A 26153-nucleotide genomic window follows, 5' to 3' on the forward strand; every position below is an offset into this window, starting at 1 on the left:
GGTACCAGGTGCTTGTTCGCTTTTTCCGGTTTATTTGGTATTTACAAATTTATATTATTTTACAGATTTTTATTTATTCTTAAAGTTTAAAAATGATTGGTAAATGTGAATCAATGTGTCCAGATGCAGAAATACGCCTGTAAGTATAGTTAAGACAACATTTTATACAGTTGTATATTTAAAAGGACATATTTAACTCATATATAATTCGGATCTACGTCTATCTACATCTACATCTTTCACCCAACCGTCGATTTCCGACTATCACTGGGCGGCGCTGTCAGAGAAACAGTTGTTAAAGAACTGATATGTTACAATGTTAAAAGAATAAAAGCTAAAAAAGACAGTATGCTACAGTTAAAATGGGACAGAGGCAACAGAATTACATACTGACCACCGCCAGCCTCTCTCTAAAGATACTGAGACTGGGGCTAGATTTAACATGAGTTGGTAGGGAGTTCCAGAGTCGGATGGTCCTAGGGAAGTAGGAGTTAGAAAAGTACTGAGTGTGAGACATGGGGATTAAGTAATTTAGGTTTCTAGTTGGAATAAGATGAGATTGGTCGACTGCAACTGTCTGGGTCCTTATTTTATAAAACATTACTAATGAATTGTGTAACCTTCTATATTGGAGTGTATTCCATTCTAAGGTTTTCAGCATTTGTGTAACACTACTGGTGTAACTGTAGTCATACATGACGTACCTAGCAGCTGACCTTTGGACATTTTCGACTTTGCTAGTGAGGGTTTTTTGCCAAGGATGCCAGACGCTTGAACAGTACTCAAGTTGAGGGCGGACATAGGTGTTATAGGCAGCAATTTTGACCTTTTTATTATCAGTTTTGACATTTCGTTGTATGAAGCGAAGAGTGGAAGTTGCTTTGGAAGTGATACTGTCAATGTGTTTGGACCAGTTTAGATCTTTGGAAATGGTTATGCCTAAGTATTTAGCTGCCTCACAAGTTTTTAACTCTATGTTGTGAAGTTTGTAGGGGTAGACTACAGGATTTTTCTTTCTAAAAATTCTAAGGACTTCACACTTGTCCGGGTTGAACTCCATGGACCATGTCTTCTCCCAGGTTTCTAAGCTAATCAGGTCTTGTTGCAGAGATATACTATCTGAAATGGAGTTGATGGTAAGGTATATTATGGTGTCATCTGCAAACATTCTTGCGTTACATTTGACGGAATCTGGTAAGTCATTGATATATACCAGGAAGAGACATGGCCCAAGAACAGACCCCTGGGGAACTCCAGACAGTACAGGAAGTTCACTGGAAAAATGACCATCAACAGCGACTTTCTGGGAGCGGTTGGACAGGAAAGATTTGACCCATTTGGTAATTTGTGGATAGTAGGTATTGTTCGGATATTTGCTATACATGTACATAAATTTATTAAGTTATTTAGTTTATTCGAAGGCGATGACATGCATATCACCGCCAGAATTAGAATGAACTTGTCCATCTTTCAATTTGGACAGCATACCATTAACTGTCAAAACAGATGTGCAGTCTGATCAAGATCTACACTGGTCACAAAGGCAAAATCAATCATGTCCAGTATGATTAGGGTTAATTGCTGAAGGACAGCAAAATAGCATGCTTAAAGCTCAAACTACTTGACTTTAAAATGTGGCATTGTGTCGGATATCAATGCTGAATTATTTACGAAATGGATTTATTTTCCTGAGGTTGCGCTATATTAGTAACCAAATAAGATTGGCAAATTTATCCATGTATATTGCACTGGCAATTCAAGATTAATTTGTCAATCATATTCTGTCACTCATTTAGCATGAACTCGGACAAAAATTATTTTCATTTTTAATTGATTATAACAGTCAGGGGTGTAACTGTTTCAAGTTATCGCAGTTTATAACCCATCAGAGTTATTGGTTGATTTGAGTTATTGGTTAAACTTTCATAACTTGTTTCAGTTATCATGAAATATTACAAAGCCTTCCTGTGCCCATTCCTCATTTTGAATGAGACTAATGAAATTATTTCCTGAATCCTTGACCTTTTATCTTTCCATCTATGCAGTAAAAATTTTTACGCAAGGCTGATAAAGTCTTACGCAAAAGCTTTAAAGCTATAAAACTCTTAATATCTCATTATTATCCCATTATGCTTATCAGGTCATGCTCAGACTAAAAGAGAATTTGATCAACCTCAGTTTGCTACTAATTTCACTTTAAAGGTCACTTTGTGAGAACAGCAAAAAGACTTTTTTTTAATAACTTACCTGAGTTAACTATATTTTATAACTAATACAGGTTATAAAATGCTTGAAAAAGTAACTGAAATTGGTTACATAACTTAAAACAGTTACACCCCTGACTGTATAATAATTGTTAGAACAATGAACAGTGTTATGTTTTATCAAAGAGCTATAAAAATAAATAGATTGGCAACTTGAAAAGCATACAGAGCAAATCTCGCCAACCTCCTGTGACAAAAAAACGAGATCTCGTTTACCGGAAGTGGCGCTTTCTCCACGCGCCATTTTGTATGCAAAAGCAATTATGCATCTGTAAAATAATTATCACCGTATGACCACGCTTCTTTCGATGGCAAAAAAAATGTGTACTTCGTGTCTTAAGACCATTTCAAATTAAACTAATTTTGTTTTAGAAGCTAAAATGTATTTTAAATGTAGTTTTAAAGGTACAAATTGTAACTCCATGCTCGCCGATGTTTGTTTTTAGTAAGATAACACCGAATCACACTCTGACACGAGCCCCTGCGAGATTACAGCCAGTTGCCATTCTGTGTATTTTATACTTCTTTGGTTTTATCAAGGATACAACATTATTCATAAAGTTGCTTTTAAATTCATTTCAGCCGAGAGAGAGAAAATCTGTTACATCCATTTGAAGTAGCAGACAATCATTCTTCACGTTGGTACGTATTTTGTCAGCTTCTGAGTTAAGTCAATATGCTCATAAGAGTTCTTTCCCTTTGTCTGTTGCCTTAGCAGTTGCTTAAAATTTCTGAATTATTTATCTTGAACAGAAAACTTTTTTTTAAGGTTCAGTAATGAGTTAATGAGTAAATTAACATACTCATAGGAGTTATTTCCCTTAGTCTGTTGCATTAGTAGTAACTGTTACTTTCTGAATTATTTCTCTTGAAACTCAGTGTTTGTGAAATGTTAAAATAATGGAAAAGTAAAAATGTTATCATAATGAGGACTACCAAAAGGGTTAAAGGTATCTACTCAATGACTCAAAGTTTGCTTTTTCATAAATAAGTCAACGTTGCTTAATTTGTCCTACCCAAGACAGGTTTCCAAATAGGTGAAGGGGAAGTATTAAGAAATCTTCCGTATCCTTTCCGTCCGTCGTCGAGGTTTCCATCGTCCTGGTGCAGTGTGCAGAACAATACCTACCTGCCATTGCGTTTCCCTATCAACTAGATATTTGTCCGGAGCATAACTCCAAAAGTACTTGAGGGATTTTCTTCAAACTTCATACACTGATAGAACACATTGGGAGGAAGTGCAGTGTGCAAGAACAATAACTCTACCTTGCCTATTTTGAGTTATTCCCCTTTAAATCATTATTTCTAAAAAAAACTTTGTCCGGAGCATAACTCCAAAAGTATGGAGGGATTTTTATCAAACTTCACACAATGATACACACATTGGGGAAGTGCAGTTGCAAGAACATAGCTCTACTGCCTATTTGAGTCATTCCCCTTTATCAATTTCTTAAAACATTTTGTCCGGAGCATAACCACCAAAGTTACTGGAGGGATTTTTCTTCATACTTCATATCCTGATAGAAACATTTGGAGGAAGTGCAAGTGAGTGAAGAACAATAACTCTGACACTTGCCTAATTTTTGAGTTATACCCCTTTATCATATTTTCTTTTAAAACTTTGTCCGGAGCAATATTCTTCTTCATGCATGGAGGGATTTTGATATATCTTGGCACAAATGTTTACCACCACGATGCGGAGTGTCATACGCAAGAACTAGGTCCCTAGGTCTAAGGTCAAGGTCACACTTAGAGGTCAAAGGATACCAGAATAAAAACCTTGTCCGGAGCATTTCTTCTTCATGCATTGAGGGATTTTGATATAACTTGGCACAAATGTTTACCACCACGAGACGGAGTGTCATGCGCAAGATCCAGCTCACTAGGCCTAAGGTCAAGGTCACACTTAGAGGCCAAAGGTCAGATACAAGAATGACTTTGTCCGAAGCATTTCTTCTTCATGCATGGAGGGATTTTGATGTAACTTGGCACAATTATACACCATCATGAGACGAAGTGTCATGCGCAGTTCCCTTCTTTAGAATTACTTCCCTTTGTTGTTACTTTAAATAGCTTTTATTGTAACTTTTTCATTACTAGTCGTAGGGAAAAATCGAGACCACTTTTCTGTAGTACAACAAACATGCTAAATCCAATTTTGAGGTGTATTTTGACCAGTCTCTTCCTGATAAAGATTTTTGTGTGGACTTACAATTTTTTTTTTTTTTTTTTTTTTTTTTTATAAAGATTAACTTGTCCGTGCGTCCGCAACGATATTTGTCCGGAGCATAACTCCAAAAGTACTTGAGGGATTTTCTTCAAACTTCATACACTGATAGAACACATTGGGAGGAAGTGCAGTGTGCAAGAACAATAACTCTACCTTGCCTATTTTTTGAGTTATTCCCCTTTATCTTATTTTCTTAAAAAAATTTGTCCGGAGCATAACTCCAAAAGTACTGGAGGGATTTTCTTCAAACTTCATACACTGATAGAACACATTGGGAGGAAGTGCAGTGTGCAAGAACAATAACTCTACCTTGCCTATTTTTTGAGTTATTCCCCTTTATCATATTTTCTTAAAACATTTTGTCCGGAGCATAACCCCAAAAGTACTGGAGGATTTTCTTCAAACTTCATACACTGATAGAACACATTGGGAGGAAGTGCAGTGTGCAAGAACAATAACTCTACCTTGCCTATTTTTTGAGTTATTCCCCTTTATCATATTTTCTTAAAGAACTTTGTCCGGAGCATATCTTCTTCATGCATGGAGGGATTTTGATATATCTTGGCACAAATGTTTACCACCACGATGCGGAGTGTCATACGCAAGAACTAGGTCCCTAGGTCTAAGGTCAAGGTCACACTTAGAGGTCAAAGGATACCAGAATAAAAACCTTGTCCGGAGCATTTCTTCTTCATGCATTGAGGGATTTTGATATAACTTGGCACAAATGTTTACCACCACGAGACGGAGTGTCATGCGCAAGATCCAGCTCACTAGGCCTAAGGTCAAGGTCACACTTAGAGGCCAAAGGTCAGATACAAGAATGACTTTGTCCGAAGCATTTCTCTTCATGCATGGAGGGATTTTGATGTAACTTGGCACAATTATACACCATCATGAGACGAAGTGTCATGCGCAGTTCCCTTCTTTAGAATTACTTCCCTTTGTTGTTACTTTAAATAGCTTTTATTGTAACTTTTTCATTACTAGTCGTAGGGAAAAATCGAGACCACTTTTCTGTAGTACAACAAACATGCTAAATCCAATTTTGAGGTGTATTTTGACCAGTCTCTTCCTGATAAAGATTTTTGTGTGGACTTACAATTTTTTTTTTTTTTTTTTTTTTTTTTTTTATAAAGATTAACTTCCCTTAGTTGTTACTATAAATAACTTATATTGTAACATTTTTAGCTCATCTGATTTTTTGAAAAAAAATGATGAGTTATTGTCATCACTTGAGCGGTTGTCGGCGTCGGCGTCGGCGTCTGCGTCGGCATTGCCTGGTTAAGTTTTATGTTTAGGTCAGCTTTTCTCCTAAACTATCAAAGCTATTGCTTTGAAACTTGGAATACTTGTTCACCATCATAAGCTGACCCTGTATAGCAAGAAACATAACTCCATCTTGCTTTTTGCAAGATTTATGGCCCCTTTTGTACTTAGAAAATATCAGATTTCTTGGTTAAGTTTTATGTTTAGGTCAACTTTTCTCCTAAACTATCAAAGCTATTGCTTTGAAACTTGGAATACTTGTTCACCATCATAAGCAGACCCTGTACGTCAAGAATCATAACTCCATCTTGCTTTTTGCAAGATTTATTGCCCCTTTTGGACTTAGAAAATCAGTTTTCTTGGTTAAGTTTTATGTTTAGGTCAGCTTTTATCCTAAACTATCAAAGCTATTGCTTTAAAACTTGCAACACTTGTTTACCATCATAAGTTGACCCTGTATAGCAAGAAACATAACTCCGTCCTGCTTTTTGCAAGATTTATGGCCCCTTTTTGACTTAGAAAATATCAGATTTCTTGGTTAAGTTTTATGTTTAGGTCAACTTTTTCTCTTAAACTATCAAAGCTATTGCTTTGAAACTTGCAACACTTGTTCACCATCATAAGCTGACCCTGTACAGCAAGCAACATAACTCCATCCTGCTTTTTGCAATAATTATTGCCCCTTTTGGACTTAGAAAATCATTTTCTTGGTTGAGTATTATGTTTAAGTCAACTTTTCTCATAAACTATCAAAGCTATTGCTTTAAAACTTGCAACAGTTTTTCACCATCATAAGTGGACACTGTACATCAAGAAACATAACTCTATCCTGCTTTTTGCAAGAATGATGGCCCTTTTTAGACTTAGAAAATCATGGGTAGGACAATATTTCTATTACACAAAAAAAATCAGATGAGCGTCAGCACCCGCAAGGCGGTGCTCTTGTTATAATTGACCCTAGGGAAAAAACAAGACCACTTTTCTGTGGTACAGCATAGATGTTACTCTCCAGTTTTAGGTGTATTTTATTAATTTTATTATATATAAGGTATCTCTACCTAGTAAGGAGTTTTTTTGTGGACTTTAAAAAACAAAAGACTTACAATGATTACTAAACAACCACAAAATTAACATTCCATTTGCAAATACAGCTACTAGAGTAAAGAAATTTGCTTTGACGGGCATATATTGTGACATTCTGGCACTCTTGTTCCCTGTTAGCTTTCCATTCCTTCTTTTTACAGTAGCCATATAGAAAAACATCATAGTTATACTCTTCATGAAAATTAATAAAATTTAGCAGTAAACCACCTCACTACTGACTTATTCTTTCTTCCACATCTTAAAACCCCTGATGCGGACCACATCCTTCAATTATGATATGCCCGGTGGGGGGATTAGCCATGTCTGACATGGCTCTTGTATTTAATGGTAAATGTTAACACTACTATTAAACATATTGTAATGTTTTCTCTTATTTCAGCCTTTTAACAGAATTTATATTATCTTTCATCAGCCCGCCTACTAAGCAATGAGTAAGCTCAGTAGGTAGAGAGTTGGTTTACAGATCGCGGGGTCGTGAGTTTGATCCTTGGGCGGGGCGTATGTTCATCATGACTATTTGATAAACAACATTGTGTCTGAAATCATTAGTCTTCCACCTCTGATTCATGTGGGGAAGTTTGCAGTTATACTTGCGGAGAACAGGTTTGTACTGGTACAGAATCCAGGAACACTGGTTAGGTTGACTGCCCGCTAGGGTTGGATACCGGTTACCGGTATCGGTACAATACCGAATAATCACTTCGAAAAGTACTGGTATATACCGTTTCATAAAAGAACCAGTTCCGATTTCGGTATTTCCATAAAAGTAAAAACAAAATTCTTACAAAATCTGCAGCAAAATAAAGCAGAAATTTAAGCAAATAGCGTAATAACGCGATCGACATTGTTTACTGTGATACTGCTCAGAGTAACATCCCTTGACATAGAGAGCTAACCGTGCGAATAGTTTCGTATGCTAAATATTACCAGAAATACTTCTTTTCCCGTCGTTTTAAACAACGCAAACCAATACTTAATTTCAAAATATACGACACTATTTTTCCTTGTAGTTTTCTTTTAAAACCAATGAAAAAAAAAATGATGTAAATAAAAAATTACGAGACTAAGCTGTAACCTACGTAAACAAATAATTGGTTTAGCGAACCTTAGAAATAATGTTATTGTTGGAATGTTGGTTGTTTCAAATGTTTTGAAGGTTATTGTTCAATTAAAAATGTGTTGCAAAGTGTTTCACTTTAAAAACATTACTAGTCAACCTAGTCGAAGATTATCATGAGTGAGAATGAGTCTGACTTGTTAGAGGGGTAATTTGAAAGCTAGTAAGTGTTCAGTTTAACAGTTCTAGACAGTATACTGAGCTTTAAAAGCATTACTACAGTAAGTGTATTCATAGATTTAAATTGCATAGTGAGTGAGGTATCTGCTCTAGAGTTTTATTTTGGAAAACTAGTCTGTAAGATATGTTTATTTTTTACTCTTCATAATCTAATACATACAACATTCCATTAACAGACTTAAAATGTTTATTTATCACAGCAAATGTTCATGTATATCTACTTACATAGGTGTATATAATACTAAGCAAATCATTGCTTATGTAATGTACTACAAAGCATCGGTATCGTTAAAAATACCGTATCGTTTCATTGGTATCGGTATCGGTATCGGACCGCTTCATCCTTAACGATATCCACAGGGGCGTCGGAAGGTGTTTGATATTGGGGCCGCGAGGGGGGTAGGTACGGGAGGGGGCATCCCCTCCCGTAAGGGGGGTAAGGGGGACCTCCCCGTGAAATTTTTTCAAAACAGGATCATAAATGGCGAGTTTTGGTGCATTTTAAGGGTACTGAATCGCATCTCAAGTCTCCAGTATTTTCTTACTATTTACATGACTATAAGCAAAATATAGTTTAATAAACTCTTATCAGAATTAATAATGTATAACGCAATACAAAGAATGCATGTATGTTTTTTTTTTTGTATTTAATGTATTGAACAATAATCATTCATGTTACATTCATTTCTTATTTTTGTTTGAAATATCATTTTTTTAGTAAAAACAATTTATGTAATTAATTCCTTACATCTTAGCGGTGTGATAAATCTTAACACTTACCTCTTTCATTAAATTAAAACATGATAATTATTTTTTATTGAATTTTATAACCGCTAGATCTTTGCGGCTGGGTATAGCTTAAACATTCCATTGACTAAAGACATGCCAATTAAAAACATGCTGATTTGTTCATGCGTAATTAAGTCCAATCACGGACACGTGTGTATGACTCCAATTAACACCCCCGATCGTGTCACCGTCACCACGGTAACACACTGGACAGCGTGTATTGTTTAACGCGAAGCAAAATTTAATATACTATACAAAATATTGGGTCCGCGGACCTGCGACTCCAACTTATGAATTTACAAAAAATCGTTTTTGGGCAAATTATTTGGGCCGCGGTCGCGGCCCCTGGGGCCCCACTTCAGACGCCCCTGATCCAACCCTACTGCCCGCCGTTATGTGACTGAAATACTGTTGAAAAATGGCGTTAAACCCAAAACAAACAAACAAACATTCAACAAGTTCATAGGAATAGCTGAAAAGTTAAAACAGTTCTTGTGAAACAGTCTTTAGTTTTGTCTAAACTGAAACCTCAGGTATTAATACTTGGCTCCATGAAGCAGGCCCATTGATGTTGAATCTATACTCAGTTCCAAAAGAAGGTGTGCACCTTTTAAGTTTAAATATTTCAAAAAATCTCCAACGTTTTTGTTTCATTTTTTCATACACAAACTCTCAGGTATAACTCAAAATCTAAAATGCACACCAATTTGTTTACGAACTGATTTAAATTTTGGTACCAAACATTATAAGTTTTCATGAAAATAACCGAGAAAAAATAACAGAAAACTAAGTGCACACTTTCTTTTGGAACTGAGTGTAAATGTATTTCCTTGTCATGTCATTGCTACAGTAAAAAATATGCCTTACTTTTCTTTCATATATTATTCTGTGTTTTAACTTTACATATCAGCCCTAGAGCAAATGCCAAGAAGTGTGTAAAGGAATATAGAAGGCCTACAGTTGGTAAACAGGAAGTTAACCCTAGTGAAGTTAGGCCTCCAGATGTCTTGGTGAAAACTGTTGACTATCTTCTTGACAGGTAATGTTACTTAGATATATATACAATAGGGTTATTATAACAGTATGGTACCTTGATTTGCATTTTAATTATAGTATTTTGCTTGCATAGATTTTGCTAGGCATTTCACAAATCCTAGTCTCAGAGCCGAATGCGTCATTATAGAGAAAGGTACTGTTTAATTACCCTTTTATACCTTTTTCTAATGTTATTTCAGACAAAATTAATTTTAACTTTATTGGATTTCATGTATTTTCCTGGAGCTAAATTGTGTAGTTAGATTTTTAATGAATTTTCAGAATAACCACACAGAAGTGCCGATGGTCAGAGATCTATGATTTTGTGTTTGATCGGCTGCGATCAGTACGCCAGGATCTTGTTGTTCAGGACACACACGGTGCCGACGCTATTGCTATACTCGAAAGAGCTGTTAGATTTCATATATATTCAGACTACAGGTAAATTCCTTTTCTAGGGTAGTAAAATTTGAGTTTGGAGACCAGTCTATGAAATGCAGGCTTGCCATTGGTCAATTTACAGAATGAATTCAAATTTGTCCAATCAGATGCTGGAGAATATAGACTGGTCTTGTGGTGACCAAGTGACCTTTCCATTAAGGGATGGGTTTTTCTTCTGGTTGGGAGAAGCTTAATTCACCCAGATGGTTTTAGATGAATTTGGCGAGACTGAATCTCGCCAGTCCATGTGAAAAAGTGAGAAAAATAACCCAAAAGATTATGTCGTTTACAAAAATGAATCGATCAAAATTCTGTATATAAAATTACTGGCTGCAACAAAATGACACAATAAAGTATCTCCTAATCTCTAAGCCCCTATTTTATTACTCAGGAAAGAAATTGTGCATTTTACTAGCTAAGGGAAGTAACTTTGCAACAATAAAACTAATTTTGCACTCAGGTCATTTTGTCGTACGACATAAACAGGTTTGAATTTATTATTTTGAACCTGATACTAACCCTGAATTTGTGATGTTATATTAATAGTAGGTAATTTTGTTCTTACACACAAGACTTCTCAATTTTATAAGTCATTTTGCTCATATTTAATGTTGTTTTCACTCTCTGTAATTGTACACCTGTGACAAATTTAGAAATTATGAGTTGTTTTGAAATTAATAGTATTAATGACAGCTGATGATAGCAAAAACAGTAAATGATAACAATGGCAGATTTCATGAACATTAGTGTTTGGAATGCCATGTACTTTAAAAATAATATGGGGACCTCCATGGCCAAATGGTTAAGTTGGCTGACTTCAGATTACTTTCCCTCATCAATGTGGGTTTGAGCCTCACTTGGGGCGTTGAATTCTTCATGTGAGGAAGCCATCCAGCTGGCTTACGGAAGGTCGGTGGTTCTACCCAGGTGCCCGCTTGTGATGAAATAGTGCATGGAGGGGCACCTGGGGTCTTCCTCCACCATTAAAGCTGGAAAGTCGCCATATCACCAATAATTGTGTCGGTGCGACATTAAACCCAATATAAAAAAATTAATAAAAAATAATATGGAAACTGAGAAGAAAATCTAGGAACATGTTAGAGTTTCAGATGATTATGTTATATAATTATGTGATTCGTATTTGCACTTTACTTAGTCTTGAGATGTAGAAAAGATTTTGCAACAGCACAAGACAAGAGGGAAATTTTTAGGGTAGATTGGGATACTGGAAACAGACAATTTTTTAGGCCTAATCTGAAAGAATGTATTGTAGTATATTTTTGTTTAGAGGAGCTGGGGATCATACTTGTATGTTATATGCAGTTCCTGTATTTGATCACAAATTCTTGTAACAGTAAGCACTAACAAGAGTGTCTTAAATGTCTCTTAAATCTGTACATTTCAGGTTATGTAGAGAACATATAGCAGTTTTTGATGAGAAAATCAACAGTCAACACACACAGGAATGTCTAAAACGTTTGATTAATTTGTACAACGAGAACTGGGACATGTCGTGGCCAAATCGTGTCGAGATAGAAGCTACCTATCTTCTATTTAACCTAGGTGATTTAGGTGCAATCAGACACTATTATACACTGGATTATAGATTAAGGTATGGTTAACAGGGTAATTTTTTATTCTGATGAAGGTCTTAGCAGACCGAAACCGGTTGATCATATAATAAATAGTCTAACAACCACCCTGGTGTTTGACGTGTTGTTCTCCCCCTCCATGTTTTATCTTTCGTTGTAAGGTTATTTTTTGTAAAAGCTAGTCAGGGACTTGTTTGTTTTGCTGATATTCAGCATACTGTAAAAGCAGAAATTTTCGCTAGGGTTTAAATTTTACTATAGTTGCGAGTCCCTACATATTATGAAAATTAATCTTCACATAAATATTCACCATTAGTATAATTCAAATTCAAGGGTTTTTCTTATTTACACTTCTTATGTTAACCACATCGCGACTATGCCCTCATGTTTTGAGAGAAATCATAAGTCATGGTACAGGTTAAATATAGATTTACAACATATTGTAATTAAGGCTCTGATTGACTAGCGGACTGGTCGCAGAACGAGGCTATCAATAGCATGTCTTCAGATCCTAAGGGTAGCGTTATAGGAGATGTACTTTAGTCAGATTGATATGACACCAGTACTGGTTTTTCAAGGAAGTGGACTCGAGAGTGGTTCAAATAAGCTTAAAGCTTTCATCACAATCGAGCTAAAATAAATTAGTATAAAACTAACTTTCATTTAGGAGCTCCAGGGTTTATATATTGCAACAGACAGTTTTTAAGTGACAATGCATTTGCCATTGCTCGCACATATATCAAGGTAAAAATATCCTCCATAGCCATTAGGATTTTAATGCTTTGTTATTTTTCGTTGTTTTTAAACAAAAACAAAAAATACCGACCTGTCAAGATGGTTAACACATTGGAAACACATCGAAGTACACATGTAAACTGCTCTCCTTGCGCTCGAGATTTACAAATTGTATTAAACCTTTACTGACCAAATTGAAAATAAAGTCTGATGTTGGTACGGCTTTCATGTCAGAATGCAGAATCTGTTCACACCAGAGAACGTTGAATTGAATGGAAATTTCAAGATGTCTATATGGATGCACTACCTTAACTTGTACTCAGTAAACATGAGCCTACTACCTTAAGCACTACTGTATATTGTTGACAGCTAAGATATCTCTTTAAGTGGTGGTAGGATTGTTAAAAGTATTATATTGCTTAACCTTTAGCATGCTAGGTAAATTGTCGTCTGCTGGAAATGTCGTCTGCTAAAATTGTTAAGTTCATTCAATTTGCTCCAAAATTGGAAGAAATATTGTCAGAGTAGCAAACAGCTTGGAACCTGATCAGACGCCGATTTAATCGGCGTCTGATCTGGTTCCAAGCTGTTTGCAAAGGCTGTTAAATTCGCCTGCAGCAGGCTAAGGGTTAATTTCTGTCTCCTAGATTATTGGAGATAGTGTAGGTTTACCTTTACAACTGTTAAAATTTGCAGGTAAAACTGTTTCACAAAAGTTAATGGAAATAAAACCATTGAAAATGAATCCCATTCTACAGTATTGTAAAACTGGTTTCATTATATTGAATATATTGTAGTATACAATGTACTTTGAGGAATGAATGATAAGATGAACATAAAAATTATGCAACAAAATTTAGTTAGAATTGAAAATTCTGTAATTATGACATAGATATAAGGCTTTTTGAAAATTACATCTATAACAAAAAGGACATTATACAGGTTTCAAATTCAATTGAAAATTCTGTAATTATGACATAGATATAAAGCTTTTTGAAAATTACATCTATAACAAAAAAAAAACTACATTATACAGGTTTCAAAAAATCTCAACAGGTTTAATTACAGTTTCTTTGGAAATTTTCAGACACACTGCTGAGGTGAAGGAAGCATATAAGATGAGTTGTTCCTATCTACACAATAACTGGGTACGAGTCTTCAGGGAAGTTTACAAGTTCAAGTCACCGATATACCTTTGTGCTGTGCACAGACATTTTCCATACATACAGAGGTATGTTATTAAAACTGTATAGCTTACAGGATATCAACATTTAATTCTGAATCTGCCCCTAGTAGCTCAATATGAATGTACCGGCCTGCTAAGCTTGATAGGGAGGGCACAGATCTACGGGTAGTGGGTTGTGAGTTCAATGCCAGAGCATGTTCTCCATGACAATTTGATAAAATACATATCTTAATTCATTTGTTGTCCACCTTTGATTCATATAGGGAAGGTGGCAGTTACTTTCGGAGAACAATTATTTTTACTGGTACAGAATCCAGGAACACTGGTTATGCTAACTGCCCACTGTTACATACCTTAAATTCTGTTGAAAGACAGTGTTAAACCCAAAACAAACAAGCAAATCATTATGAATGAAGGGTATTTTGCGTTATTGAATTATACATGCAGTTTAAGTATTGCCGAATATCTCTAATTCACTGATTAATCAGCTTTAAAGTCTTGAATACTGTAAAAGCAGAAATTTTTGCGATGGTTTAAATTTCGCTCTATTCGCGAGGCCTTACATATCGTGAAAATTAATCAGTAGATATTACAATCTTGTCACATTTATTTACTTTGGAGCTGAAGTACTACTGTTTATTCTAACGACCCTATTTATTTTCCTGTTTTGTTTTTTAACAATCTCTAAAATAGCAAATGAAGAAAAAAAATTCATGCACTGGGCAGCCACAACAATAAAATCTTTTCTGCTGTCTCTACCAGTACCGCCCTGAAGGAATATGTGTATATATCGTGTTAAATATAGATATGTATAATCAAGGAAGTTTACCTTGAGTAATGCATTACAAATACCTTCGATTTTAAAAGGAAAAAATTGTAAAAAGCAATTCTCTTGTTTTTCCATAATATTTAGTTAGTCAGTAATTAAGATTCAAAGCTTTCTTAAGAAATTTAGCATTAATTTCCTGATGCCTAAAGATCTTTTTCTTTTTTCCTTGTCATACAATCTGAAAGCCAGTGCCTTTAGTTCTTATATTTTCAGCTGCTCTATGGCATACATATTTCTTCCTTTTCTACCTTTACAGGAATGCTTTGTACACAATGAATACAGCATATTCAAGTAAGAATCTAAAGTTTCCACTGCAGAAGTTAAAGCAGCTCCTATTCCTCAACACAGACACTGAGGCCCAGCTGCTGTGTCAGCAGTTTGGTATCACAATTGAAGGAACCTCTGTTAAATTCCTGAAAGCAAGTTTTAAAGAAGAAAAGGTAATGGTAGTAGCCTACATTTTGTAGTGTAATATATAAATATCAGATGGCAGCGTGTGTGACATTGATATTGTCAACCTGAGGGCAGAATGTCACCTGAGGCGAAAGCTAAGTGGTGACATTTTGTTTCGAAGGTTGACAATATCAATGTCACACATGCTTCAATATGATATTTATTTTATTATACTGAACAAAATTAAGTACATAAAAAAGTTTTAAAATGTTTTTTTTTTCTTTCTGACAGTTATTGTCATTGACTAGTGATGTCACTATTATATCCTTTCGACTACCGCTATCGTACACCGACGCACTACCTGAGACGCCAAATGCAGACTATATTTTTGGGGTTCTCCATTACCGCTACTGTTTTGCAGGCGGGCTACCGCAGACGACTAATACGTACCAGAAAAATGGGGGTGCTCATTTCCATAGCGCATAATGTAGTATTTGGGTAAAAATTGTATTTTTTCGCAATTGAAAATAGAAGGAATTAACAAAAATATACTACATTTTTATGCTGCGGTAATTTTTATGTAAAACGGTTGCTACACTATGGTAGTTATGTCCATTGTGTGGTTATTGGTATAACTACACTGTGGCACAACTTATAATTTTTTGTTTCCTGCAATAGTCTACTATGGTATTTATATCCAGATAAAACAAACAGTCAATGTTATTTATTAAAAGTCACATATTTAAACGGCCACTGCATCACTGTGGCAGTACATGCTATTTTGTGTGAATATGTATTAATACGCTGCGGCACTCTCTTTGGTTTCGCATGCCCTGCATTAAACTACTGTGGTAATCGGGGGAATAAAATAATGCCTACAGGATAAGTTTTGATTACTAGTATAATCCTTTCGCAGGGTAACTTTCTCAGCACTGTGGAAGTGCACTTAATTCCATTTAATATGTATAACTACACTATGGCACTGCCTTAAAATTCAAGTTTCTCACAAAAGTCTACTATAGTTCTTAGTAACAGGACGAGTAAAACTACACTGCGGTACTACATTGAAATTCGTTCTTCCTGCAAACGTCTACTGTGGTAATTATTTGCAGAGAGGTTTTGTTGCTGTACCAATTCCTCCCTATGTCAGCCCCCACCCCCACCCACTACCCCCTCCCCAATCCCGTCTAACAAGACATATGCATCCCCACTCCAGGCACCATAGTGCTTTAGAATTCCCTTCCAGTACAATTTGTGCAAGCCCCAACCCTGAACCAGTTTAGACAGGGTGTAACCAAACTTGCACACAATGCTTAACATGATAGACCTGTTTCTTTAAACTGCTTTATCTGTAAATCCTTCTTGTTTTTTAACACTATCAACTGTATTCATGCATTTTATTCTCCTGTCCATTCTACTTTTAAAATTCTTGTACAGGCGCTCAGCTGCACGTAATACTCGTAAAGAGGAGTGACGCAGTATAAAAAGATAAATAGATAAACATTTAGTTAATAGTATGTATTAAAGAGAGGCTTTAAAATATTCGTTTTAGCAGATGCAGTTTTCTGCATATCTTTGGAAGTTTAAAGTTTATATTAGAGGAAAAAAGGAAGTAGAACTAACGAGGAAGGTTGTTGAAAATCTGGTTGAACCGTATAGTGCTTCTAGACATATCCCTTTTGGCACAGGCGTTCCTTGCCAGCTCAACCCATCTTTGTGGGTCTTTTAATTAGGGCGAAAATTCTTGCCATATGATTTGAAACCACAGAAATTAGTCCGACAGAAGGATGTTTCGGCAGGAATAATGTAATACATGTAATACATTATAAGTCCTGCTTTCGGTTAGTACAATGAACAAAGGACAGCATATGACACGTCAAATCAAAGATGGAAACATGGTAGCTAGAGTATGGAAGGTTACCGTTCAGGAATTAGGAAACCCAAACAGACGCAGGTAGTTGATACCATTGACCGAGAGTTTGCAGACTCACATGAAATTATCTCAATGTCAGGGCGAACAAATGCTTGTCAGTCTTGCAGTATGAAGAAACTAAAAACCGCTGGTGGTCTCCGAACACCAACGTCATCATTTTGTTGTAAGCAGTGTAAAGACAATTTACACAGGTATAACAATACTCTTCTTATTAAAAAGTTATATTGATCTAATGAGTAGTTTTAAAGATTCCATGGTATTATTGAGTCATTGCTATGTTACGTGAACGTACTTTCTTTTACTCCATGTATATAAATTGGGTCTGAGTCAGCAAGTCGCTCAAATCCAAAAATGTACTCAAATTATCGCTCTTGGTCAAATTGCTCGAAATATTTAAACATGTCAGAAGAGGAAAAGTATGTTATTGCATTATATATATATATATATATATTCGACTGCTCTTAACAGGTTAATCTTCTTAGCACAGGATAAAATGTTTCGAGAAATCCAGCCCTTAAGTACAAAAGCCAGTTCCAGAGAAGTTGTGATATAATTGTAGTTGTAAATCAAAATGTCTTGCTTACATAAAAATATTTGTCATCTATTTCAGGGTTAATCCCCGTGATCTTTTAAATAATACTTTCAGGGAATGCTTTCTTTCGTATCATGCGTCCAGAACTGGGACTGGCTAACTAAAAGACAAGTCCATACAGACCTCCAATCCGAAAACGTCCGTAAAACTTATGGCAACAAGGGCAAAATTAGAAACTCCAGAAAATCGATTTTAGTATATATAACCATTGCAAATCACTAAATGTTATAATTTGATACGTTTTATCATTGCTCATTATTACTACATTTTAATAAGAAATCCCTTCTTCAATTTAGCTACATAACGGTTGCAAAAAATCACCCAGGAAGGTACATATTAAAATAGAAACACCCCGTAAAATGCCAACAAAATTATCTTGGAAATCGACGAAGAAGAAATGACTGCCTGAATAGCGGACATTAAGCACAGACTGGAGAAAGAAACAGACAGTGTCTAAGATTAGTGACAACATTACATGGTGTACACATTTTTACTATGTGTCGTGTGTATATGTACGTTATGGTTTTAGTACGAACGAGAAAGTTTGATTGATTCATCTTTTGATAATTAATTTTCACATGCAATATACTTTTCTAATATGAGCTGTCTCAAGGGAAAAGGTGTTTAGAGTTAAAGTTTTGAAATTCAAGAAAAACATGTTTCATAAAGTTTGGCTTCTTGTGAATTTTGATACATTATAATATGGTATAGAAATAATAATCATACAACCGGGCATATTAAATATAGACACATAACTAACTGATTAAACAGTTCTACCGATGACACGTTTAACACAGTGAATTTTGGACATTTTATTTTTCTATGCGTCATTAACAATGCTAATTACTCTAACCCCCACCCCCTTGCCTTTAGGCGGCTATTCAAAAAATACATGTATATATAGATTAACGGTTATTGTCGTAAATTGTTGACAAAATTGTTTCATTCTTACTCAGTTTAAACGGACTACAGTACAAATTCAACAAAAAACAGGAATTATTTCATGACTTTTAGTGAACTTTTTGTGTAACATTACATATGCTCTATGTTACCTTTTTGCGATGATTTGTAAGTAATGAATGATCCTCATCTGTTATAGCTTTCACAACTTGCTTTCGTTTAAATATATATATTTTTTTATTTTCTGTCAAATGTTTTTGTTTGCTTTTAATGTTTTACTTTTAGTCTCCTACCCGTTTCTCCTGATCGGACTATAAGTAGACTGTCTATCATGAAATTTAGTCCAAAATACGTTGTTCAGGATGTGTAACATTTGATATACGATTCTTCTTACTCATACCCGTTCATAGGAGATTGCCTGTACATTCATTCAGTTGTTAATTTTATTGTTTTGTCTTATTATTTTCTGTTATAAAAAATGTTTTTGTTGCATTTTACTTTTAGTCACCTACCAGTTATGTCAGCGGATCGGACCATGTAAACGCGTAAACTATACGTTATCAAGGTTCATTTAAATTTATTCATATTCATAATCTGTTTTTGTGGTGTATACGATGCAAGTGCCAAAACAAAACTCAAAAATGTCGAATAACACTTCGTGGTAAAACTTATAATAGTAGCTAAATGTGTCTTTTTCTTAGTCTGTTATGCCTTACTGACTTTCAAACAGATTTTAAAATAAATGAATTTATTAATAGCATTATATCTAAATTAGAGCGTATCCCCAGTTGCGAGCTGTATCCCGTTGATACTTTTCTTTAAAGTCACAATTAAGGTATCAATTGTTTAATCATATAATGAAGAATTATAAGATCTCATTTCACCGAAAGCACATTCATGTACGGTTTTGGAAACAGATCATTTTAGAGTCTGTTTTTGTTTGAATTTACGGCCATTTTCAACATTATTCCAATTATATCAGGCAGCCAGTTCAACTAACCATCGTTCCTGGGAAAGACCAGTACTAGACGCCAAAGTCCGTAAGCAACTGCCTACTTTCTCAAATAAAAAATCCTAGTCGGTAGCACAGCTCGAACCAGCGACCCTCCGTCAGTGAGAGGATTCAGAGATTACAAGTGCACGAATGTTTCTCCTACATTACGGACCCGGACTATAAATTAATATAATGAGTATACAAAGGCACATGTGAAATACTGAATGCTGTACCATTTATAAAGCATTCCAGAGTATCCATGCATTATAATGCATAATGCATGGAACTCAAAGTCAAAATTACCATTGTGTACTTTGGGATAATTTAAATGCATTCTTACCTAAAGTTTGAGATTTGAATTTGAAAAGTACAATACTTCCATAGTGTATAAATTTACATACGTCTAGTATGCAAATGGAAGAAGTGATGTGTGCATATGTATTACCGTTGCGGCGTAAAAACGATGAAGCGTTCTGTAGAGAATTACCACAGTGTATATATGTATGTTCCATGTGCAATAACAATTTAAAATATTACTGCCGTAGTTATAAATGTACATTATTTCTGATTACCACAGTGAAATTTTGTATTTCATGGAAAAAAGTTCAGAACTACCGTAGTGCCACAGCGAAAGTAACTGGCGAAAAGTCTACAAAACGCATCAGTGGCAGACCCATGGTTTTCAGACTTCTAGAATGCCGGAGCCGCATAATGCAGACGTAGTAAAATAGCTTTAAATACCGTAGCGTAGAAATGAGTAATTAATTAAGTTTTAAAAACTGAGTTTGGTAATTACCGCGACGAGCAACCATCAAAACTAATGGGTATTTTTGGAGAGTAATGATCCCTTAATTGTCTGAAAAGGATTTTCTTATCAACAAATTGCGATAACAATGATTTTAGAACATTACTGCGCATGAGACGTTTGGTTTTGTTTTCAAATTTTATGGAGACCTGTAATTTGTTGCGTAATATTATTTAGTATGTCATATGAATGATTTAACTTATTAGTTTAACTGATTTTATACCGTTTTGTTAATAACATAAATGAAAGTTTACACTTCAGATCAAATTCTGCAATAAATAAAAAGCATTCAAATTCCCCCCAAATACAAAGAAAAAATAAAAATATTCCGGTAGTCCTACGCTGTACGATGTCGGTAATCTGGACCCTCGTTTTGATGGTACGTTTTAGGCGTCTGCGGTAGTCAGTCGGTGTATGATAGCGGTAATAGCGACCCCCGTTTTTATGGTACGTATTAGTCTGCTATGGTAGCCGAAAGGATATAATGTGTACAAGGGAGGCAATCATATTATGATTTGGCAAAAAAAAATGATTCAGTTATTTTCCCTTATATGGCATTCAAAATATCTGCGTGGTCACATAACCTGACAGTCACTTTCATTTGTTCACATGTCATAAAGGCTGAAAATGTTGTTGATAGTCAAAATATCTCTTACACAGGTAATGGGATTTTATCAGGGTAGACAAAAGTGAGGTATAATAATAGAAAATGCAAACTGATTATGTTTAGATCATAACCCAAGGCTAGTGCTTTCTAGATTCAGGTCTAACATTTTGCAGGACTGGACCTAGTTGTTCAGAATTTTAACAGATGATTAAACAAACGGTTGATTAACATTCGTAGTTATGCTTAAACATTTTAGAAGCTTGAGTGAAACAATGTCTCAGTTAAGGACTATTGTCGTAATTGATACTAAAACGTCTGTACATTCAAATTAAAACATTACTAGTGTTTTCAACCAAGACCAGTATTTTGAATCAAAATTTAACAAGCGGTTAGTTCAAATGGTATCACAGTAGCTGCTTTTGGCAAAAAAAAAAGCCCATGTAATTTTATGCCCACTAAATTAAATGATTTGACAGTATGTGAGTAGCTTACAGAGTACAGTTTTTACTAAATATAAGCCTACGAATAGTCACATATTTCATGCCCACTAAATTAAATGATTTTACAGTGTGTGATAGCTTACAGAGTACAGATTTTACTAGATATAAACCTACGAATATTGACATATTTATTTATAAGTAAACATTTCAGTATTGAAATTCAAAGAATTAAAAAAAACACCTAACCAAAACATATATTGACATTTAAGGTTGAAAGAACACACAGTGATTATATTAATGACAAACTGAGACAGTGGAACATTCCAGATATCTTGCAAGGAAGAATTGACACAGATGCAGACTTAAGTGAAAGTTTTAAAGAGAAGTGCCAGACTTGATCAGTCAAAATGGGGAGTAGAAACTGTTGCTTTATTACATTTCAAAGCCAGTTTCTATTAATTCACACCATGTGACGGAGTGTCTGGTGTAAAGCATGCTCTGCACAGTGAGAGTGTTGTCAGTTAGGGATACTCTGTGAATGAGTGGTCAAAGTTGCCGGTTTTGAAATACTTACTTTAACACCTCTTGATGATATTCTGCTTTGTCTGGAAGCCATCATACTGGCCTGCTGAGGGTGGCTAGTTTTACCTAGGAGCCATCATGAGACAGAAAGAATGCAGGAAGAGGCACATTGGGACCCCACTCATCAAAGCATTGGAGAGAAAAATATAGATAGTAAAGGAGTTGAAGAAATCGATGAAAACCCATTTGAAATGGGATGTCCCTTTTAAAATTACAGGCAGTTATCATCTGCATGTAATAAATTGATGGAGATTTCAAGTGTGATAAATTTTTCTTTACCATGTTTAAATGAATTAATTGCATATACATGCAGCTTATGAAAGTTTTATATACATGGTTTTAATATTATTATATTCCTTTGCTCATTTTGTTGAAAATTTTACTTGTAATGAATTTTTTGTCTCCTTTTTCATGATTTATAATAGTATTTTTTAAACAAGTAGAAGTTTATAAAGAGAAATCTTTACATGCTTTTATGAAAGACAGTGTGTTTTTGTGGACAATGAATTGGAAATACCTCAAAAGAGAATTGATAATATCTGTTTCCAATTTTTATACTTGTTTACATTGTGATTTTAATGCATTTTAATCTATTGATTGATCTATAGAGATTATTTGTATTATATTAAGGAAGTGTGTATTGCATACAAATTAAAGTCATTATACAGCATGGGTCGAGTCTTTTTACATTACAATACCAAGTAAGAAATTTGATTTCTGTTCACAGGGTACAGTGTGCCCTGATAGAGTTCTTGTTGTTAACCATATGATACACTTCTTTCTTTTAATGAGCTGATATATATTTATGTCACTGTCAGTCTGTAAGATTATTAGTTGTTAATGCACTTGGGTGTTTCAGACATTTCTTACATTCACGGGATTCTAATGAAATTTTACACAAATTTAAGCTTGCTATGATGTGCTACGGACATGTACAGGGGCATAGATTGCAAAGAAATTTTGCAAGAATTTTTTCTGCAGTAAATGATGACTTAGCAACGTTTCAGCAGTATATTATGCTATAGATAAAGTTATTGCACAATGAAAAATTGCTGTTTCAGACTCTGTGTTTCAGACTTTAAACATTCATGAATATGGACCCTGGTCTTTCCATCCAAGGTCAAGGACAAGGATACTACGCTCATGTCAAGTGCGCCATATCAGTGGCATGTGTGTTTTAAAACACCTTTTTAGCTCATCTGATTTTTTGAAAAAAAATGATGAGTTATTGTCATCACTTGAGTGGTTGTCGGCGTCGGCATCTGCGTCGGCGTTGCCTGGTTAAGTTTTATGTTTAGGTCAGCTTTTCTCCTAAACTATCAAAGCTATTGCTTTGAAACTTGGAATACTTGTTCACCATCATAAGCTGACCCTGTACGTCAAGAAACATAACTCCATCTTGCAAGAATTATTGCCCCTTTTGGACTTAGAAAATCAGTTTTCTTGGTTAAGTTTTATGTTTAGGTCAGCTTTTATCCTAAACTATCAAAGCTATTCCTTTAAAACTTGCAACACTTGTTCACCATCATAAGCTGACCCTGTACAGCAAGAAACATAACTCCATCCTGCTTTTTGCAAGGTTTATGGCCCCTTTTGGACTTAGAAAATATCAGATTTCTTGGTTAAGTTTTATGTTTAGGTCAACTTTTTCTCTTAAACTATCAAAGCTATTGCTTTAAAACTTGCAACTCTTGTTCACCATCATAAGCTGACCCTGTACAGCAAGCAACATAACTCCATCCTGCTTTTTGCAATAATTATTGCCCCTTTTGGACTTAGAAAAATCATTTTCTTGGTTGAATATTATGTTTAAGTCAACTTTTCTCATAAACTATCAAAGCTATTGCTTTAAAACTTGCAACAGTTTTTCACCATCATAAGTGGACACTGTACATCAAGAAACATAACTCTATCCTGCTTTTTGCAAGAGTGATGGCCCTTTTTAGACTTAGAAAATCATGGGTAGGACAATATTTCTATTATACAAAAAAAATCAGATGAGCGTCAGCACCGGCAAGGCGGTGCTCTTGTTTATGTTACGTACTATTGTGCTGGTAGAAACTTACTGCTTTGCCAATTCTGTTTACTAGAATGTTCTTATTTATTAGACTAAGTGTGTTTTACTTTTAGAGTGAGTTCATGGTTTGATAAGTAGAAAATTGGCTCAAAATGGCATACAAGTTTGATCTTCTTCTGGATACTGATTGATGAATAAGTGTTGTCCTCAGAAGTATGAATTAAGGTAAAAATGTAAAGTCTCTTGTTTAATTAAGCACTTTGGTAATCGGCGAAAGTCCACACCTGGAATGACTGGATCAACTTATTTCCAAACCGGCGCCATGTGTCATATTTATCCTGTAGTAACCAGTCTAGGCCAGTATTGTTGGAAACGTACCAGTTTGAGTAAATCACCTAGCACTGAACTAGCACCTGGGGTCTTCCTCCACAGTCAAAGCTGGAAACTCGCCATATGACCTATATTTGTGTCGGTGTGACGTTAAACCCAACAAACAAAATAAATCAGTACCTAAAGTTTGTATTGTTAAATGCTTTTAAATGTCTTAATTATTAGCTCTTAAGATGCAAGATAGGCAAGATTAATAAAATTCATAGTATTATTCAAAGATTTAGAGATAAACTACGTAATTCTTAGACAGAATTTGCATTTTTCTGATTCTTTTATGTTGATAATGACAGACTTGACGTAAATGAATAATCGTTAGACATGTATTAGCATAATTCTGTATTGTTCGTTGAACAATCTCTCTCCTACTGCTTAAGGAAATTAAAGGGATTGTTTTGTAGATTTTCTCCACTTACCAGACATTTCTCACGGTGATCGGGAATAAAGCATTGCCCTCTCCGTGTGTGCAAATGTTCATGTGTATGTATTCAGAAAATCGAGTAAAGCCCAAAACGCAGTAGTGAGTGATTGGATAGTGTAATAACTTGGTACAAATTATTAAATTTATTATTATTATGTATTCTAACACGATCCGATTCATTTTCCTATTAAACAAAGAAGGCAGAAAACAGTGAATTATTATACAACAAATCACTGTTCTGACGTCACAATTATTACGTCATGGCGCCAAACGGCATAGCTGCGCGCTGGAAAAGAAACCGATTGAAAACGGGCAAATTTTTAATGGATTTCGTCAAGGATGTACTTAAAAGTCCTTGGTAACGTGTTAGAATCTAAATAATATATCTCCTTTAGTGATTTGCTCTTGATTAAATCATTGTTTGTCGTTCAGATGCGTATTATTATATCACTCGGGCTAAGCCCTCGTGATATAGCTCTAATTCCTTCGCATCTGAACTCCAAACAATAATTTATTCAACGACAAATCACTGGATGAGATATAATATTCCTTAATTAACTATTTGTTATATATTATTGTATATAATTTATTTTAGTATCAAGTTATTAACTGTTAATGCATGGATGAATATTCACGTTTCCTTGCCCAAACATTTAATTTCATATGACGATATGCCCTGTGCAAACCTTCTGCTCAAAGGTCAAGGTCACATGTACATGTCAAAGATTATAGTCCAGTTTATACCTTGATTATGCATTCGTTGATATTCAAATGAATTGACACATTCACTATGACAAGAGAGTGTGTCTACATTTGATTAAAATACTCTACATGCGCAGCTGTAGGGGATAAATATTTACATCTTAAATTTTCTCTCTACATGATTGTAAAACAAAACAAATAAAACAAAGTATTGCCTTCGTAATTTGTTGATGCTTCTTTGAACGGCCTTATAGCTCCACTCCATCCTTACTGTTTTTAAGCGGACTTACTTTGCGATGTTTGGCTCTGGATGTGTTTACCGTGTTCTGTGGCTTCTCTGGCTTCTTTCGTTTACGTCTCTTTTTTTATTTTTATCTAACAACGGTTTACAGCGCTAAAGTTAGGATCACGATTTACAATCATCTTTGACGCTAGAAAGGTCAGAATCGTGACAAACTTAAGTCTTAAAATCTGATATAGTAACTTGACATTCTGTTGTTCGCTTTACAGGATTTATATGAAATTCTAGTTTTCTGTAGGGAAGCCACGTGATGTCAATTAATTCTGCGACAGCTCTGTTACGTTTTTACAGTATTTGATGGTTTAATT

General features: G+C 35.0%; 1 protein-coding gene across 1 annotated transcript; it reads left to right on the forward strand.

Moving 5' to 3' along the window:
- The first annotated feature begins 8 nt into the window (after positions 1-8).
- LOC123542591 (SAC3 domain-containing protein 1-like) lies at positions 9-25763 on the forward strand. The gene is made up of 8 exons (XM_053531602.1): positions 9-139; positions 2847-2906; positions 9864-9992; positions 10271-10429; positions 11835-12041; positions 13844-13987; positions 15028-15211; positions 21705-25763. The coding sequence occupies exons 1-8, from the start codon at positions 93-95 to the stop codon at positions 21831-21833; spliced, it is 1059 nt and encodes a 352-aa protein (XP_053387577.1). The 5' UTR covers positions 9-92; the 3' UTR covers positions 21834-25763.
- The last annotated feature ends 390 nt before the right edge of the window (positions 25764-26153 follow it).

Source organism: Mercenaria mercenaria, chromosome 19 (assembly GCF_021730395.1).
Source record: "Mercenaria mercenaria strain notata chromosome 19, MADL_Memer_1, whole genome shotgun sequence".
In the NCBI taxonomy this organism is placed as follows: domain Eukaryota; kingdom Metazoa; phylum Mollusca; class Bivalvia; order Venerida; family Veneridae; genus Mercenaria; species Mercenaria mercenaria.